Source organism: Silurus aristotelis (genome assembly GCF_946808225.1).
Source record: "Silurus aristotelis genome assembly, chromosome: 21".
Lineage (NCBI taxonomy): Eukaryota > Metazoa > Chordata > Actinopteri > Siluriformes > Siluridae > Silurus > Silurus aristotelis.
The window spans coordinates 1,692,831-1,710,330 of NC_139594.1; the positions used below are offsets into that span (position 1 = coordinate 1,692,831).

Sequence of the window (17,500 nt, forward strand, 5' to 3'; positions counted from 1 at the left end):
TCACAAGATGTTCCACAAACATAAATGTAACAAGAAGTATTAAAAAAAAAAATGCAATATGTAGCAGATTTCTGAGGTAAAAGAGAAATAAAATACTCAGGAGCAGCAGGAAGTGATTATGAATTAATTGGAACTCAGATCTTCTCGGTTTATAAGCTCCTCCCAGAAATGTTCCTCCATAAAATGCTCCTCAATGAACAAAGCAAAGAACCTGTAATTGTTCTAGATTTGGTAACTGTGTATCAGACCTTCCTGTCTTGTTTCTAAGATGATCTCCTTCTGTTCATACACAGAGCGATGATGCCACGTCCACCAAGCCACTGACTCGTTGAAAGCTCCGGAAAAATTTGAAAAAAAAGATGAACATCTCCAGGACCACCACGATCAGCCCCTCTATGTGGAGCATCACAGCTAACTCTGATAGAGCGGTCTTCTCCTGGAATATCTCTGAAGCCCCACCAACTCGGACAAAATCCAAAGTCTGTGAGCAGCTGAACATCACCCCTGAGGTTTTCCTCTTTCTGGGCATCATCAGCTTGTTGGAGAACATTCTGGTCATCTGTGCCATAGTGAAGAACAAGAACCTGCACTCTCCCATGTACTTCTTCGTGTGTAGTCTGGCCGTGGCGGACATGTTGGTGAGCGTGTCAAACGCGTGGGAGACCATCGTCATCTACCTGCTCAGCAACCAACAGCTGGTGGCTGAAGACCACATCATCAGACAAATCGACAATGTGTTCGACTCTATGATCTGCATCTCGGTGGTGGCGTCCATGTGCAGCCTTCTGGCCATCGCTGTGGACCGCTACGTCACCACGTTCTACGCGCTGCGCTACCACAACATCATGACGGTCAAACGCGCATCGCTGATCATCAGTGGGATCTGGACCTTCTGCACGGGATGCGGCATCGTGTTCATCATCTACTCCGACAGCACGCTGGTGGTCGTGTGCCTGGTGTCCATGTTCTTCATCATGCTGGCCCTCATGGCCTCACTCTACACGCACATGTTCATGCTAGCTCGCTCGCACGTCAAGCGCATCGCTGCCCTGCCCGGCTACAACTCCATCCACCAGAGGACTAACATGAAAGCTGCCGTCACACTCACCATCCTGCTCGGGATCTTCATCGTGTGCTGGGCACCGTTCTTCCTCCACCTCATCCTCATGATTTCCTGCCCGAGGAACCTGTACTGCATGTGCTTTATGTCCCACTTCAACATGTACCTCATCCTGATCATGTGCAACTCAGTCGTCGACCCGCTCATCTATGCCTTTAGGAGCCAGGAGATGCGCAAGACACTCAAGGAAATCATCTGCTGCTATAGCCTGAGGAATGTCCTGAGATGGTCGAACTGAATCTGTGTGTGTGTGTGTGTCATCCAGCTAGCTGTAGGCATTGCAGTGTAAATATGTTACAGTTCAGTCGTGTTGTGCTCGCTTGTACCGATGGTTCTCGAGTTACGATTTGATTTGAGTAAATATCATGAGAAAGGATCACGAGAAAATTAAGTTGTGATCACGAGAAAACAATAAAGAAAAAAGGCCTTAGGACTTCTGTTTTCCCCCAAAGTTCTTGTCTCTGTCTTTTACCAGACACTAAAACAGGCTCCGACCTCCACTCACGACCCAACCCTCATCCACACACCACATACACACACACTGCATCTGGAAGGTTTTCACAGAGCTTCACTTTTCCCACATTTTGTTATTTTACAGTTTTATTCCAAAATGGATTAAATTCATTATTTTACTTAAAATTCTACAAACAAAACCCCATAATGACAACGTGAAAGGAGTTTGTATGAAATCTTTGCAAATGTATAAAAATCACATAAACATAAGTCTTCACAGTCTTTGCCATAACACTCAAAATTGAGCTCAGGTGCATCCTGTTTCCACTGATCATCCTTGAGATGTTTCTACAACTTTATTACCTGTGGTAAATTCAGTTCATTGGACATGATTTGGAAAGACCTGTCTATAAAAGGTCTGTAGACCTCTGAGACAGGATTGTATCGAGGCACAGATCTGGGCAGAAGTAAAAGAACTCTCAGACCATGGGAAACAAAGATTGAACTCCTTGGCCTGAATTCTAAGCATCATGTCTGGAGGAAACCAGGCATCGCTCATCACCTGGCCAATACCATCCCTTGAGTGAAGCATGGTGGTGGCAGCATTATGCTGTGGGGATGTTTTTTAGCAGCAAGAAACTGGGAAAAGAGTCAGGATGGAGGGAAAGATGAATGCAGCAATGTACAGAGATGTCCTTAATGAAAACGTGTTCCAGAGCGCTCTCAATCTCAGACTGGGGTGACGGTTCATCTTCCAATAGGACAACGACCCTCAGCACACAGCCAGATAACAAAGGAGTGACTACAGGACCCTGTGAATGTCCTCGAGTGGCCCAGTGAGAGACCAGACTTAAACCAGAGTAAACCTCACTGGAAAGATCTGAAAATAGCTGTGCACTGATGCTCCCTATCCAACCTGATAGAGCTTCAGAGGTTCTGCAAAGAAGAATGGCAGAAACTGCCCAAAAATAGGTGCAAAGCTTGTAGCGTCAAACTCAAAAAGACTTGAGGATGTAATTGGTGCCAAAGGAGCTTCAACAAAGTATTGAGCAAAGTCTGTGAATACTTATGTACATGTGATTTTAATATAATTTAATTTAAATTTAATTTAATTTAATTTTTTATTTTTTAAAACATTTGCAAAGATTTTGAACAAACCTTTTTCACATTGTCATTACAGGGTTTTGTTTGTAGAATTTTGCGAAAAATAATGAATTTAATTTGTTTTGTAATAAAGCTGTAACATAACAAAATGTGGGAAAAGTAAAGCTCTGTGAATACTTTCCGCATGCACTGTATACTGATAGTTTATACTGTAAATTGATCTGTTTTGCTAAATTATGCCGTGTACTTTGTTAAATTATTAACTAATGATGCCATGTCGCCACTTAATGTTTTTTCAGGTTACGAAGTGGTCATCATAACGCATCTCCATCGTAACCCATGGACTACCTGTACATGCTAACAAAGAATGCACAAGGTGACCGATGACTGATGTAACTGTCAGCTAGCGCATGTGAACAAAACAATTTATTAACACACTAGATATTAGAATTTAATTGTAAGTGAACTTGGGACTGAAAAATTTTGCTTTCACAGGAATGGAAAAGTCTTCATGTTTTTCAGGTGCACGTAGAACTTCCTGGATATGGTTCCTATGGTCAAGATCCGGAATGCTCTTGAGAAACGTTTATGTAGATTTTTTCATCCGTATTCATCTTTCGCAGCGTTTCAAATGTGGAAGTCACTCAGAACGCATGTAAATTAGAATTTAATCACTCAACACAACACTCGGTACATCGAGGGACAAGGACCAGGGACAGTTTGTGCTGTTTAACTGCTTGTCAGGCAAATACATTAAAACATATAACAATACATACATCAGGTAAAAATACACATAGAGCACAACAATAGATTAGATGATGTAACGTTGGGTGCGTTCATATTCCGAATGTATACACCATCATGTACCATCAGCTTGTATTAGCTAAAACTCTCTGCTAAAAATACCATCATAAAGCATGTAATAGTTATAATGGGTATTGTATTGGTTTAACGACAACTGTAATGATAATGTAACCCTGGGGGTCTGTACTGGAAATGTCTTGCTCTTATTCGGTGGTATATTTAGTGTAGTACCATTAAAAACCAGGCAGATTGTTGATTAGATTTTGTTTTACTGTACACCATCAGAGGTTACTCGTAAACCTCCAGAATCGAACGTTTAAACACTATTTTGGTTTCGCTGATCTGATGGTGATTTAATGATAAAAACAAACATGTAATAGAAATGTAATGTAAAAGGGTTTAATGGTGAATGGCTTGTAATGGTATCTGTAGTGGAAACATCAGAGTTTCTGTGATGGTTTGTCTTAAGTTAATGAATCATGTTAAGAGCCGTTAGGTGCTTTGTAGAAAACCTGACGAATGTGTCCGGTTAAAATGTTAGGAAACGTAGATTGTGACAACATCGGCTTTGGAGGGTGAAACAAACGTGACTAGACAAGCTCTTTCATTTGACACCAAATTTACAGTCAAATTTTTTTTTCCCATCAGCATTGAAATGTTCTAAAAAAACGCTTTAGAGTTGTTTATTCGATGTACCGTAAATGCTGTATTCGTCCTCATAGCTATTGACGCTATCGCTATTGTGCACGCCAGAATAATAATCATGAAATAAATATTATTAATCTCCGGCTAATCACTATGCTAGCTTGTATAAGATGCTGAGATGAAGTCTAAATATACTCTCAAGTGAGCTAGTCACTATTGTGTACGCTACTGTAGCCTGTTTATTAGCTTGCAGTGATTAGCGATTAGACAAAAACAAGGCTTTATGTTGGTATGTCGTTCTTCTGTATGTCTTCTCACGGTCATTTCTTTTATCTTGATCGTCTCGTAGCCAACAGTTACCTCATGATACTTGATAATATATATATATTTTTTGTTAAAACACTGTACGTATCACAATATCACAATACTACAAAAGTGTTTGGAAAGAAAATGTCCATTTACAGGTATGTGGCGTTTGGATTTAGATATTTCTCTTTGAGCGGTTATGGATATTATATTAAAATGTACAGCAATACGGAACACATGGACACAAGCATTTGGAGCAGAGGTTGTGTTTGATGTAATGGCATTGAACTCAGCCGTCTGTATCGGCCGTCTCAGTGTTGTAACGTTTATCATCAAGCTGATAAATAAAACGAATTAAACGGAAACAAATAAATGTTAAAAATGTTGTCTTGTTTTCTGTGAGAATGCATATCAGGCATGAGATCATCATCATCACATCATCATCACACCTCTAGAGTGAACTGTCGAACGGACGGTGAGTGAGTGAGAGAGAAAGGAGGGGGGGGGGTTATAAAGGGGAGAGTAGATTGGAGACAGGTGAAGGTAATTAGTAGGAAGGCGGGGCACTGCGAGTGTGCTGAGTGCAGGAGGGAGACGTGGCTGGTGGTTCCCTGCCGCATTCGACCAGACCAGGACAAAAAAATGACCAAGTTGCATGTTGTCCTATCAAACAGTGCAAACAATCAAACCAGTACAAACAGCTGAGATTTAAGTTCATAGAGGTGATACAGGAGGTTCTCCTGAGTACCAGCAGAAGTGAGTTCCATAGCTTAAGTGCCAGTACAGAAAAAGACCTTTTACCCTTTGATGAGAAACGGGATCTTGGAACAATTACTAGTTCACATCCAGGCTATGCCTACACTAATCTGGACGAATTTACAAATTTTCGTCTAAAAAAGCTCTGTATTTACTTTTCAATTGTTTCCCAAAAGTTGCTCATCCACACTGGAATGTCTGAAAATGCTCACGTCCCTGTACTTATTTACTTACTGGCTCTTTAAAACAATGCAGCAACGTCTAAAAACGTGTCATAGTTTTTGAAAGCCTTCATTTTGAAATTTTTAAAATATATCCACATTGGAGAGCGTTTTCAACCAGCTATGTTTACATTGACTGAAAACCCCATCTCAGTGTGGAGATAGGGCCAGAAAGGAAAGAAAAATATGGTTTTTTTTAAACAAAAATATATTATTGGCCACAGATTGGAGTGATCAAGTGGGAGTATAAGGAGAAAATAGATCAGATTGGTAGAAGAAACAAAGCTGTGAAGTGACTTATTGGTCAGCAGGAGAATTTTATAGATGGGATGCAACTGAAAGTCACTGAAGGTTAAATACTATGGATTATAGTAATGTGATCAGGTATATAGTCAGTCTACTCTCACTGCAGAATTTTTAATATATTGCAGACAGGAGCTAGAGTATGACTTGGACATTCGGTGCCACCCAGATGAGGATGAGTTTCCCTTTTGAGTCTGGTTCTTCTCAAGGTTTCTTTCTTATTGCATTAGAGGAACTTTTTCCTCACCACTGTCTCCACTGTATGGCTCAATAGGTATGATCTTAAATGAACAAACAAATCAATTTATATTTTATACCATCTATTTCTGTAAAAGTGCTTTGAGTTGTTCTATTGTTAAAAGCACTATTCAAACTGAATTGAATTGAATTATGAAGGTAATTCCAGAAAAAGGACAGTAATCAGAGCGAGATGGAATAAATGCATGCAGAAGTGCTGAAAAAAAGAAAAAATGTATTTGAAGAATGTAGCTATAGAGGCATCAAGGTTTCTTTCTATTAGTGACGGATCCAAGTTACTGCAACCAAGCAGCTCAGATGGCTACTTTCAGGCTTTAGTTAATAAAGTTAACCAGATCCAAAATGATGTTTTAATAGTTCCCTGTGCCTGAATCCATTCAAGTTGGTGCCAAATATAAAAACAGAATTGCTTCAGCTATTTTAAAACTTTTATTAGGAATTTACAAACATTGTAAACATTGACATTTTTGACGTTTGTGTCACTTTGCTAAGCTGTCAGTCAATAGCTAACTCACGTGATTTCCACATAGTTGCCTAGCAACAGTGTTCTCGCAGTTTTGAACAACTGAACATGATAAGTCATGAGAGGTAATATTTCCCACTGTAGCTGAATCGTCTCTAGGTTACGTATGCAACCTTTGGGACCTTTGACACACAGGCACTCTGGGCAGGAAATGTGTCACCAAAGGGTGTCTACCCAGCAACTGCCTAGCAAGTGGAGCACAATTATCCTTGTTATCGGTCACGTATCCCTTCAGGGTCGACAAATTGTTCCTGCAGGAACTCCAGCACTGATCCAAGTAGGCAACTGGGTCCAATTGGTGGTGCTTGCACTATGCACAGAGCGAGCGTCATTTAGCGGCAAACGACCTCCTCCTAGGAGGAGCTCTGTTTTGGTGGATGGTCTCTACTACCTCAGTAGAGAGACCAATTGCTAAGAACTGTGGCCCCTGACACAACCTCCATAACTCTGGGCTAAGGTGAACCAAGGTACCCCCCTGCCTGGGAGAGGAGATCCCTTTTGGTAGGAATTTCTCAAGGAGGTTCCTCGAGGAGGGACACCAGGTCCGCAAACCTTGGTCTGCCTGGAGATCAAGGTGCCACTAGGAGGAGACAAAGTAGCCACCTTTTGCTTTGATTACTGCTTTGCACACTCTTGGCATTCTCTTGATGCCTACTTTGAAGAACCTACAATATGACATATTTTCAGTTCACTTTTTTGTTATGTATATAATTCCATATATAATTCCACATGTGTTCATTCATAGTTTTGATGCCTTCAGTGTGACTCTACAATTTTCATAGTCATGAAAATAAAGAAAACTCTTTGAATGAGCAGGTGTGTCCAAACGTTTGGCCTGTACTGTATGTGCAGGTCAAACTAATCTCTTGGGTTATCATCATTTGTCCTTATCAACTTTTTCTTTTTCACAAGTCAGAGGTGTTGCTTTAAGAATAGGAATTTCTGAATTAGGAATAAACCAGAAATAAAGGTAAATCAAGAACTTCCCCACTTTATCCAAAAGCATAAACATGAAACAGACATGGGTGGGGAAGATCAGCAAACAACATGCACTAGACCAAGACAAAACACAAAAACCAAAGGAACCTAATGAGACATGAGAACTGGGAATCGTGACACTGAACTCACACTTGGAATAACTATAACTCTAAGGAATATCTATAACTGTTTCTGTTTGTGTGTGTATATATATATATATATATATATATATATATATATATATATATATATATATATATATATATATATATATATGCATCTCCATATCCTCGGCCTCCGTAGTGTTGTGATGCGTCATGTTCACGTGTATGTAACTGTGCACACTTTTTTAAAGTCACAGTATTAACTTTTATACAGATGCACCAATGCGAATCTGTGAATCTTATCATCCCTAATATAGACACGATGCCCAATGACGGGGTGGAGACATAACATGGAAAGTGGTAGCTCAGACGTCGTTGGACTTCAGCACCACCAAGATGACCTTCCTGGGCCCTCAAGCAAGGCCCTCAACCCTCAACTGCTCAGTTGTATGAATGAGATTATTGTAAATTGCTGTGGAAAAGGCTAACTGGATAAAGTCAGACAAATGCTGTAAGTGCAAACGAATCAAAACAAAAGCAGATAGCTAGACAAACACAAAACCGTGGAAGTGCGCTATGAGACGGCTCGCTTTCCGCAAGTGGAGAAAACCTCTGACAGGGAACATCTTTACAGTATATCAAAGGATTTGAAAGTGTAAATGTGGCATATTGGATAGAATCAAATTGAAATCCCCATGAAGGCAGACGCCATAACCATAAACTAACTACAGAGAAAACAGCACTGTGCTCGAGATGTTCTGGTACAAAGTATTTACCACAGAAAACAGAAATGAAGTTGATGTGTGAAAACTCTGTGTAGCAGCAGGTGCTGTCATATTTACCCTTCACTACAATTACAGACCGAGAGAGAAAATGAGAGAGAGAACACAGAGAGATAAACAAACAGAGCTGAATGACTACATTAGACTACACTTATCCTCCGCCGGTGATCCTCCTCTCCTCCACCATCTCCTTTCCTAACCTGCTATTGCTGCTGAAGCGTGAGAGAGAAAATGCAGCATAATTGAGGTGAAGAGGAATATGTTTCGAGTTTGTTTACATCCTCCTTCAGTGTTATGAGTCTCGAACAGTGTGGTGTTATTGACTGAAAGCAGCAGGGACACCAATCTATATTGGAGTCAATATCAGGTGTTAGCCGTGTGGTACAAACACAAGTTCCCCTCTCAAACAAGACGCCGGAAAATTCTTAATTTTTTCTTTTCTCACTAGTTAAATGGGAGAAAGTAGTTGAAAGAGGAAAGAAAATGCACCCCAGGCCTCCTCACCTCACCTTCATCAGTACCTGACTTTACTAACACTCTTGTGTTGGAATGAATATTCAGATTCTCCACAAAATCTAGTGGAACATCTTCCCAAAAGAGTGGAGCTCATTATAACAGTAAATGGAGACAAAATGTGAAATAGGAAGTTCAAAAAGAAGCACATAGCAATCTTATGGTTAGGTGTCCACAAATATTTGGCAGTGTGGTGTATTTTTGTGGATATGGGGCTTTGAGGCTTTTGCTGATAAAAGTACAGATTTGTGTGTTTATGGTAATCATTACACATCTCCTGATGTGCTTTGGTCAGATTTTACATCTGAGGTCTAAAAACCCAGACTACAACCTAGATTACGAATACAAATGTTTACATCATAAGTAGTTTTGGTCTCCCGTCTATCAGTAGACATTTGAAAACTCCAACAATGATGGAATTATAATGAATAAACATGAGGTTCTCTTCCGATTCTGGTTCCTCTCAAGGTTCCTTCCTCATATCATCTCAGGGAGTCCCCCCCTCCCCCCACCCACTAACACCACCTCTTGCTCGCTAATTGGAGACAAACCTATTGAGATAAATTTACAAATTAAAAATGTATCACAGTCATTTTGTTTTCGTTCTGTAAAGCGTTCCGGACAAATTGCTGTACAAATAATGATGAATTTCAGATGAGAGGAACATCATTAACACGATCTTCCTAAACAGACCATCAACACAGTGACGCATCATGAAAACTCGTCCTAGCCCTGCCTTAACATTCACCAAGTGCTCCAGTAAACAATAGCGTCCAATGCCGTGTGATCCACATCGAGTCGTGAGGAGCATCACAGCTTCAGAACGCACAGGGATTCGTTCAGGTCTCGGCTGCGCTATTAACAAGATGAAATGATGCAGTCCTTCAAACTCACCACAAATCACTTCTCGGACTAAACCTTTTATTTTGGGTAACAGGCTTCGAAACTAAAGAGAGAAAGAACGAGAAAGAGCGAGAGAGCGATCTCCCCAATAACAGAGAACAGGAAACTTTCAAAGAGCCACTTCATGTTTATTCTTAAACAACACGAGAACAATGAGTGACCCAGGAGATGATTCATGAGCACAGAGTAGAGCAGGCAGAACATCCTTCATCATGGAATCCTCTAGAACAATCTGGGAGAAAAACAAATCTGAGGATTACGAACTAGACGATCCAAACCTGTTCCAAGACGCTCCAGCCGTCTCCATGAAGATCTGCTTATCATGGGTTGAGTGGTAGATCTCCTGCTATAGAGCTACCACCCTATTAGACATGAATGAATGTGAACGCTGACTGCACCTCAGAAGCCTCCTCACCTCGCCTCCATCAGTACCTGACTCTGCTGACACCTCCTGTGTCTGAAAGAATCTCCACAAAATCGGTGGAACATCTTTGAAGAAGAATGTGTATGTGGAATGGGATGTCTCAGGTGTCCACAAACTTTTGGTAGTGTTATATATTTTTTATTTATTAAATCCGGGCGCATTTTCAGAACGTCGATTTTCAAGTTCAGGAATAGCTGATTTATACAGTGTGTGTGTGTGTGTGTGTGTGTGTGTGTGTGTGTGTGTGTGTGTGTGTGTGTGTGTATGTGTGTCTTCTTAATTGCCCTCTCCTTTGACTTCTGTTGTTTTTGGTATGGATTATAAATCATCCTGACCCGTGTTTGGTGGATAATTAAAGAGCTGTGTGGTGTTGGAATTTACATTCTGTGTGTGTGTGTGTGTGTGTGTGTGTGTGTGTGTGTGTGTGTGTCTGTGCACGTGTTGTTATTTGTTGTGGTTTAAAGTGCTTGAACAGCAGTTCTGAATCTTTTTGTGCTTAACAGTAAAATAAGTTTCACAGAAACATGAATGTAATAAATATTCACGATTCCGAGCCTGTAAAAAGTCTTTATGGTTTTTCAGACACCTGCATGTTCCTTTACTCAGTAAAAAAAAAAAACCACAGGACAGTGAATGAGTGGATGAAAGTTCTGTGAAAGTTCACCCCCACACTCACACATGGAGGTGGAAGTTTAATGGTTTGGGGTTGTTTTGGAGCAGAGAAGATTCTGGAAAGAAATTCTGAACCAAAACGTCTCTCATTCCATACTTCAAACCATGCAGTTCCGTCTGGAAGCGACTTCACCGTACAACAAGATGATGAGCAAAAGAGCACAATAGAGCAGACAGACGTCTGGAGTGATATCTATCATGGAACCACCTGCCCAGTCACCGCACCTCAATCCTACTGATCTGCTCTGAGATGAACAAGAAACTCCATCTAGTGAAGAACATCTCTGAGTTTTACAAAAGACACATCAAAGTGTTTCATCTGAACGTTTGGAGAAACGAAGTGTCCGGATGCTGAGAGTGTGTGAAGCTGTTCTTCATGCTAAGGGAGGATTTTTCAATGCTAATAAAGTGGAACATCTGGATATTTCTAGATTTGTTTGTTTAATGGAAATCTTCAGAAAGATGCATTCATGAGTTTGTTGCATAGAAACAAAAGAAACATGCAGGTGTTTCTTAAACACCATAAAACACTTTGAGTTCCCACACTTTTCACTGCAACTCTTTCTTTGTGTGTGTGTGTGTGTGTGTGTGTGTGTGTGTGGGTGTGTGTGTGTGTGTGTGTGTGTGTGTGTGTCAAGTCAAGTCAAGTTTATTTCTATTGCGCTTTTCACAACAGACATTGTCTCAAAGCAGCTTTACACAAATCAACAGTGAAGGTGAATGATGTGTGTTTATCCCTGATGAGCAGCCGTGGCGACTGTGGCAAGGAAAAACTCCCTTAGATGTTATGAGGAAGAAACCTTGAGAGGAACCAGACTCAAAAGAGGAACCTCATCCTCATTTGGGTGACATCAAGAGTTTGATCATAAATCTTTCACCAATACAGAACACTGGAGAGAGAGAACTAACATGAGCACTGGAGTATAAGATAATAAGTGATGTTCTTTCTGCAGTCTTATACAGTCTTTATGGTTAGTAGCTCCTAGTTTTATAAGCTCAGCATTTGTGATCATCACAGATCCAGCATCAGCTTCCCCATGCCAGAGCCTTTAAACACTCCAGGAGGTCCAATGTCAAACTCCACACATGCAGCGGGATCCAAATGGCACTGGTACGTCTCTAGATGGTTCGGGATGTTTGCGAGTTCGGCGTTGTGTGTGTGTGTGTGTGTGTGTGTGTGTGTGTGTGTGTGTGTGTGTGTAAAAAAAAGAGTTTTTCTGCCACCTGGTGTACGATTTTATTACTGTAGCCAAACACTTCCAGTCTTTCAGCCAAGAATCTGAATGATCCATACTGATACATTCGATGACGTCATTATGCTCACCCTCCCACAGTAAGGTGACATGTGGTGTTGCACGATCATAAGGTTTAGATGTAATACATGATAAACATTTTGGAAAGAAGTTACACGACAAGCTGGTACTATTGAGAGAAAAGGTATTCGAACAATCGCTTTAGATAACTGCTACTTTCAGAGCTTCTTCTTCTTCTTCTTCTTTCGGCTGCTCCTATTAAGAGTCTTCACAGCGGATCATCCGTCTCCATACCCCCTGTCCTCTACATCTGCCTCTTTCACCCCAATACTTTCAGATCTTCTGTTACAGAGAATACAGCAACGCCTTCTGACCAATCAGAATCAGGGGTTAGAATAGGGTTGGGAACAGGCGAGCATACATTCATGAATACACATGTATTCATGTTCACTATGGTTGGAGATCTCATGAAGTACAAATACTTTGTTTCTGTATTAATTCGATTTTTCGAGCGGCTTTTTTAATCTCCCACTGGTGGATTATTTCCTGTCTCTCACACACCACAGCCTAGTTTCTGAAGCTCACAGTGAGCAGGCAGAAGGCAGTAAGAAGTCTGGGGTTAACGTGGAGACATTCCTGATCACCATCATCATCATCATCTTTTCTCTACTTGTGTTCTACATGGTTTATCTTCAGACTGGATACATTCATTTAGAGAACAACAACACACACACACACACACACACACACACACACACACACACACACACACACACACACACACACACACACACACTACCCGTCCTCCTCCTCCTGAAACGCAACGCGTGAGCGCGCATTCCCCCCTCCAAGCTCGCCACCGCTCGGTCCCGCTCGCTCCCGGAATCGAGAGCGCGCACAGGGAATAACAACTTTTCTTTTTCTTTTTCTCTCGCCGTATCTGTTTCTCGGTGAAAATGGGAGCCGTGTCCCCGTGTTTCTCTCTGTCTCCGCTTCTCCTCTGCTTCTGCCTCGTCTTTCTGCTCTGTGCGACCCAGAAAGCCAAAGACAGGAGGACCGTGGGTGCGAGGGACACCGAGTTCGTGGACAAGGTGAGAAATAAAACATCATTAATCGTTCATTATTCCGGGTGAATGCAACTTCCGGTCCATGCATTTAAGCTCTTATATATAGAGTTGATTTATTGGGATTTTCCTGATCAGTAATTTCTTTTAAAAATATTTTAATGAGTTTATTGTAATGGCTTTTTCTTTCATGGCATTTAAAGGACATTGGAACCAAACTCCTCTCTGAAATACTTTTCACAAGAGTCTTTATGTGTTTACATGATTTCTGTAATTTAGTTACAGCAATTTAGTTAGTAATTGGTGTCTCTCTGACGTCACACCTAAGGGGCGGGCAGAATTATTATTATTATTATTATTATTATTATTATTATTATTATTATTATTATTATTAATATTATTATTATTGCTTGTGCAAAAAAAAATAATAAAATAAAATAAAATATATATATATATAAACAGCTATCCTAAAACCTTAGGCTTTGTTTCTGTTAAAAACAACACAAACACTTCTTCAAGGTCTCCTTAATGTCAAAGTGAACGTTTGTTGCACGAGCAGACAGCAGAAAATCCTCCCGAACTGTTTCAAATATATATATATATATATATACCATTTCAAATGATTATGTTTGTGCCATAATGGCCGTGGCCTAATAATAATAAAAAAAAGAGTGCTTTATTATGGATGGGATCCTTTTTTTTCCCAGGGCTTTATAAGGGGTTCAGGCGTCTCTGTTGCGGAGAGAACAATATGTCTTTTATTGCAACTCGTCTGAAGAAGCAGATATTTGCATTCGAGTTTCCTGGCCTACTGACCACCTGCTGTACACACACACACACACACACACACACACACACACACACACACACACACACACACACACACACATGCACACACACACACACACACACACACACACACACACACACACACACACTGTTGGGGAAATTTTGGACACTACCTGGTTTAATACATGATGAAGTCTAGAGTCCCCATAATGCAGTTTTTCTGTAGGAAACAGATCTTTGGACTGATCTTGGGGTGCCAATATTTAATTCAGATCATTAATGATGATGGAGTCTGATAATGGCATGGATAACGTCTGTGCTTGACCTTTGACCAGTAAGGATTTAATTTTGTGTGAGTGCGTGTGAGTGCGTGCGTGCGTGTGAGTGCGTGCGTGCGTGTGAGTGCGTGTGAGTGCGTGTGAGTGCGTGTGTGTGCGTGTGTGTGCGTGTGTGTGCGTGTGTGAGCGTGTGTGAGAGTGTGCATGTGTGTAAGTGTGCGTGTGAGTGCGTGTGAGTGCGTGTGTGTGCGTGTGTTTGTGAGTGTGCATGTGTGTAAGTGTGCAGGTGAGTGCGTGTGTGTGAGTGCGTGTGTGTGCGTGTGTGTGCGTGTGTGTGCGTGCGTGTGCGTGCGTGTGCGTGCGTGTGCGTGCGTGTGCGTGCGTGCGCGTGCGTGCGCGTGCGTGCGTGAGCGTGAGTGTGCGTGTGTGTAAGTGTGCGTGTGAGTGCGTGCGTGTGAGTGCGTGCGTGTGAGTGCGTGTGTGAGTGCGTGTGAGTGCGTGTGAGTGCGTGTGAGTGCGTGTGAGTGCGTGTGAGTGTGCGTGTGAGTGTGCGTGTGAGTGTGCGTGTGAGTGCGTGTGTGTGCGTGTGTGAGCGTGCGTGTGTGTGTGTGTGTGTGTGTGTGAGTGTGAGTGTGTGTGTGTGAGTGAGTGTGTGTATCACACCACAGGAATGTCTGAAATGAGATCATACATGAAGTAAATGTGATGTGTAGATTGTGGTATTTTTTGGTTCGTTGGATCATCAGTTAGTTTTAAACGTCAGGTCACATGATCAAATCCACAGTGGGTGTTCTTTATAATTATCTAAAAGGTAGCTGCATCTCTCAAATTTTTTTGTATTTGTTTTTTACTGTAAGGAAATGTGCTGGTCCATGTACTGGTCTGTATATTGGTCTGTGTTGGTCCATGTAATTGTAGAAGATGAAGGAAATCAAAGGAGGAAAAGAGGAAGGCCCAGGAGGAGGTTTGTGGATGTGGTGAGGGAAGACATGCATGTAGTTGGTGTAAAAGAGGCAGATGTAGAGGACAGGGGGTATGGAGATGGATGATCTGCTATGGAGACCCCTAATGGGAGCAGCGAAAGAAGAAGAAGTTTGCCTTTAGTTTCTTGCCCTTTTGCTTTGTGACTTGTGTGAGTTATTTGGGTTTGTGTGAATGTTGAACAACCGGGATGTAAAATATCTGATAAACCATCAGCACAACATTTACTCCATATGGATTACTCCATTCTGTTCAAAAAGCAACACTGGAATGACAGAAAATGGGACACACACACACACACACACACACACACACACACACACACACACACACACACACACACTCTTCTCTTCCTCTTCTTACACTGTTATACAGTGAACAAAATCATCAAACACTCGTTGCAGAACAACACTTCCTGCACAGCCATTCCCCACCCCACCCCGCCTAATCCTCCACCGGCCCGCCTAATCCTGCCTCGGCCCGCCTCATTCTGCCTCGGCCCGCCTGATCCTGCCTCGGCCCGCCTGATCCTGCCTCGGCCCGCCTCATTCTGCCTCGGCCCGCCTGATCCTGCTCGGCCCGCCTGATCCTGCCTCGGCCCGCCACATTCTGCCTCGGCCCGCCTCATTCTGCCTCGGCCCGCCTGATCCTGCCTCGGCCCGCCACATTCTGCCTCGGCCCGCCTGATCCTGCTCGGCCCGCCTGATCCTGCCTCGGCCCGCCTGATCCTGCCTCGGCCCGCCTCATCCTCCCCCTGAATATTGGTTTGTCTGTTAGATTGGATTTTCGATTTGATGTTAGATTAAGTGCTACCTTGGCTGTTAGATTGGCTGTCAGATTGGCTGTCAGATTGGCTGTTAGATTAGATGTAGGATTGGATGTTAGATTGGATATAGGATTGGATGTTAAATTGGATGTAGGATTGGATGTTAGATTGGATGTTAGATTGGATGTTAGAGTAAGTGTTGGATTGGATGTTGTATTGGCTTTTATTTTTACTCCTTTTCCTGCACAATAAAGTACATGTGAATTCTTTCCTTTTCTTTTATTTATTTATTTATTTATTTATTTATTTATTTATTTATTTATTTATTATCGACACATATTTTTGTTCTGTTATTATTTTTTCATTTTTTTTTTCTAAAAATAATTGAATAATAATTATATTTATATTTTATATTAAATATTTCTATTGTTCAGATGTAATTTAACTTTTTCTTTTTGTTTCTTGATATGAATTCAGAAATACACACAGTGCAGGTAAAGGTTTGTGGACACCAGTGCATAATATTGATATGTGCTTCTTTTTGAACATCCAACCGATGGAAAGCAGATCTTTATTGAGCAGGGTTCATGCACAGGGCAATGTCAGGTTTGGGTCTCCCAGTTTCACAATTATAACACATACCTTCTCTTCTCTTCTCTTCTCTTCTCTTCTCTTCTCTTCTCTTCTCTTCTCTTCTCTTCTCTTCTCTTCTCTTCTCTTCTCTTCTCCTCTCCACAGTACAGTGTGTGTGCTCAGGGTCCTCCTGGAGTGCAGGGGCGTGATGGTAATCCGGGTGTGAACGGCATTCCTGGCACCCCAGGGATCCCTGGGCGTGATGGAGTGAAGGGGGAGAAGGGCGAGTGTTTGACAGAGAGATTTGAGGAACCATGGAAGCCCAACTACAAGCAGTGTGCGTGGAGCGCGCTGAACTACGGCATCGACCTCGGCAAGATCGCTGTAATCCTTCACCTTCTGCCCGCACACACCACGCTACCCGCACAGACCACGCTAACCGCACACACCACGCCAACCGCACACACCACGCTAACCGCACACACCACGCTAACTGCACACACCAGGCTAACTACACACACCAGGCTAACTACACACACACTCCAGACTATCTACACATACACCAGGCTAACTACTACACACACACCCCAGGCTAACTACACACACCAGGCTAACTACAAACACACCAGGCTAACTACACATAGACCACACTAACTACACAAACACACCAGGCTAACTACACACACCAGGCTAACTACACAGACACACCACAATAACCACACACAAACCACACTAACTACACACACCCCCGAGGCTAACCACACACACACACACACACACACACACACACACACACACACACACACACCAGGCTAACTACACACACATACTTCCAAGAAATTCACATAAATAAAGCAGTTTATTTACTTAGGTCATATAACAGTTTTGCTATTTTATTTTTTTCTATTTATTTGTATTTTTTATACT

The 17,500-nt window shown here is 41.9% G+C and overlaps 2 protein-coding genes across 5 annotated transcripts in view; both read left to right on the forward strand.

The window, feature by feature from the left end:
- Window positions 1-1,829, forward strand: part of mc5ra (melanocortin 5a receptor) — a 12,999-nt gene extending 11,170 nt beyond the window's left edge. For all 4 annotated transcript variants that reach the window (XM_083524589.1, XM_083524592.1, XM_083524591.1 and 1 more), the window contains one exon: window positions 294-1,829. In XM_083524589.1, coding sequence (XP_083380715.1) covers window positions 360-1,358 — 999 coding nt within the window. In that variant the 5' untranslated portion in view covers window positions 294-359 and the 3' untranslated portion in view covers window positions 1,359-1,829. The remainder of the gene's footprint in view (window positions 1-293) is intronic.
- Window positions 1,830-12,943: 11,114 nt separating this feature from the next.
- The window catches only part of cthrc1a (collagen triple helix repeat containing 1a), a 7,210-nt gene continuing 2,653 nt past the window's right edge, over window positions 12,944-17,500 (forward strand). Inside the window, exons 1-2 of the mRNA XM_083524627.1 lie at window positions 12,944-13,213; window positions 16,739-16,957. Coding sequence (XP_083380753.1) covers window positions 13,079-13,213; window positions 16,739-16,957 — 354 coding nt within the window. The 5' untranslated portion in view covers window positions 12,944-13,078. The remainder of the gene's footprint in view (window positions 13,214-16,738; window positions 16,958-17,500) is intronic.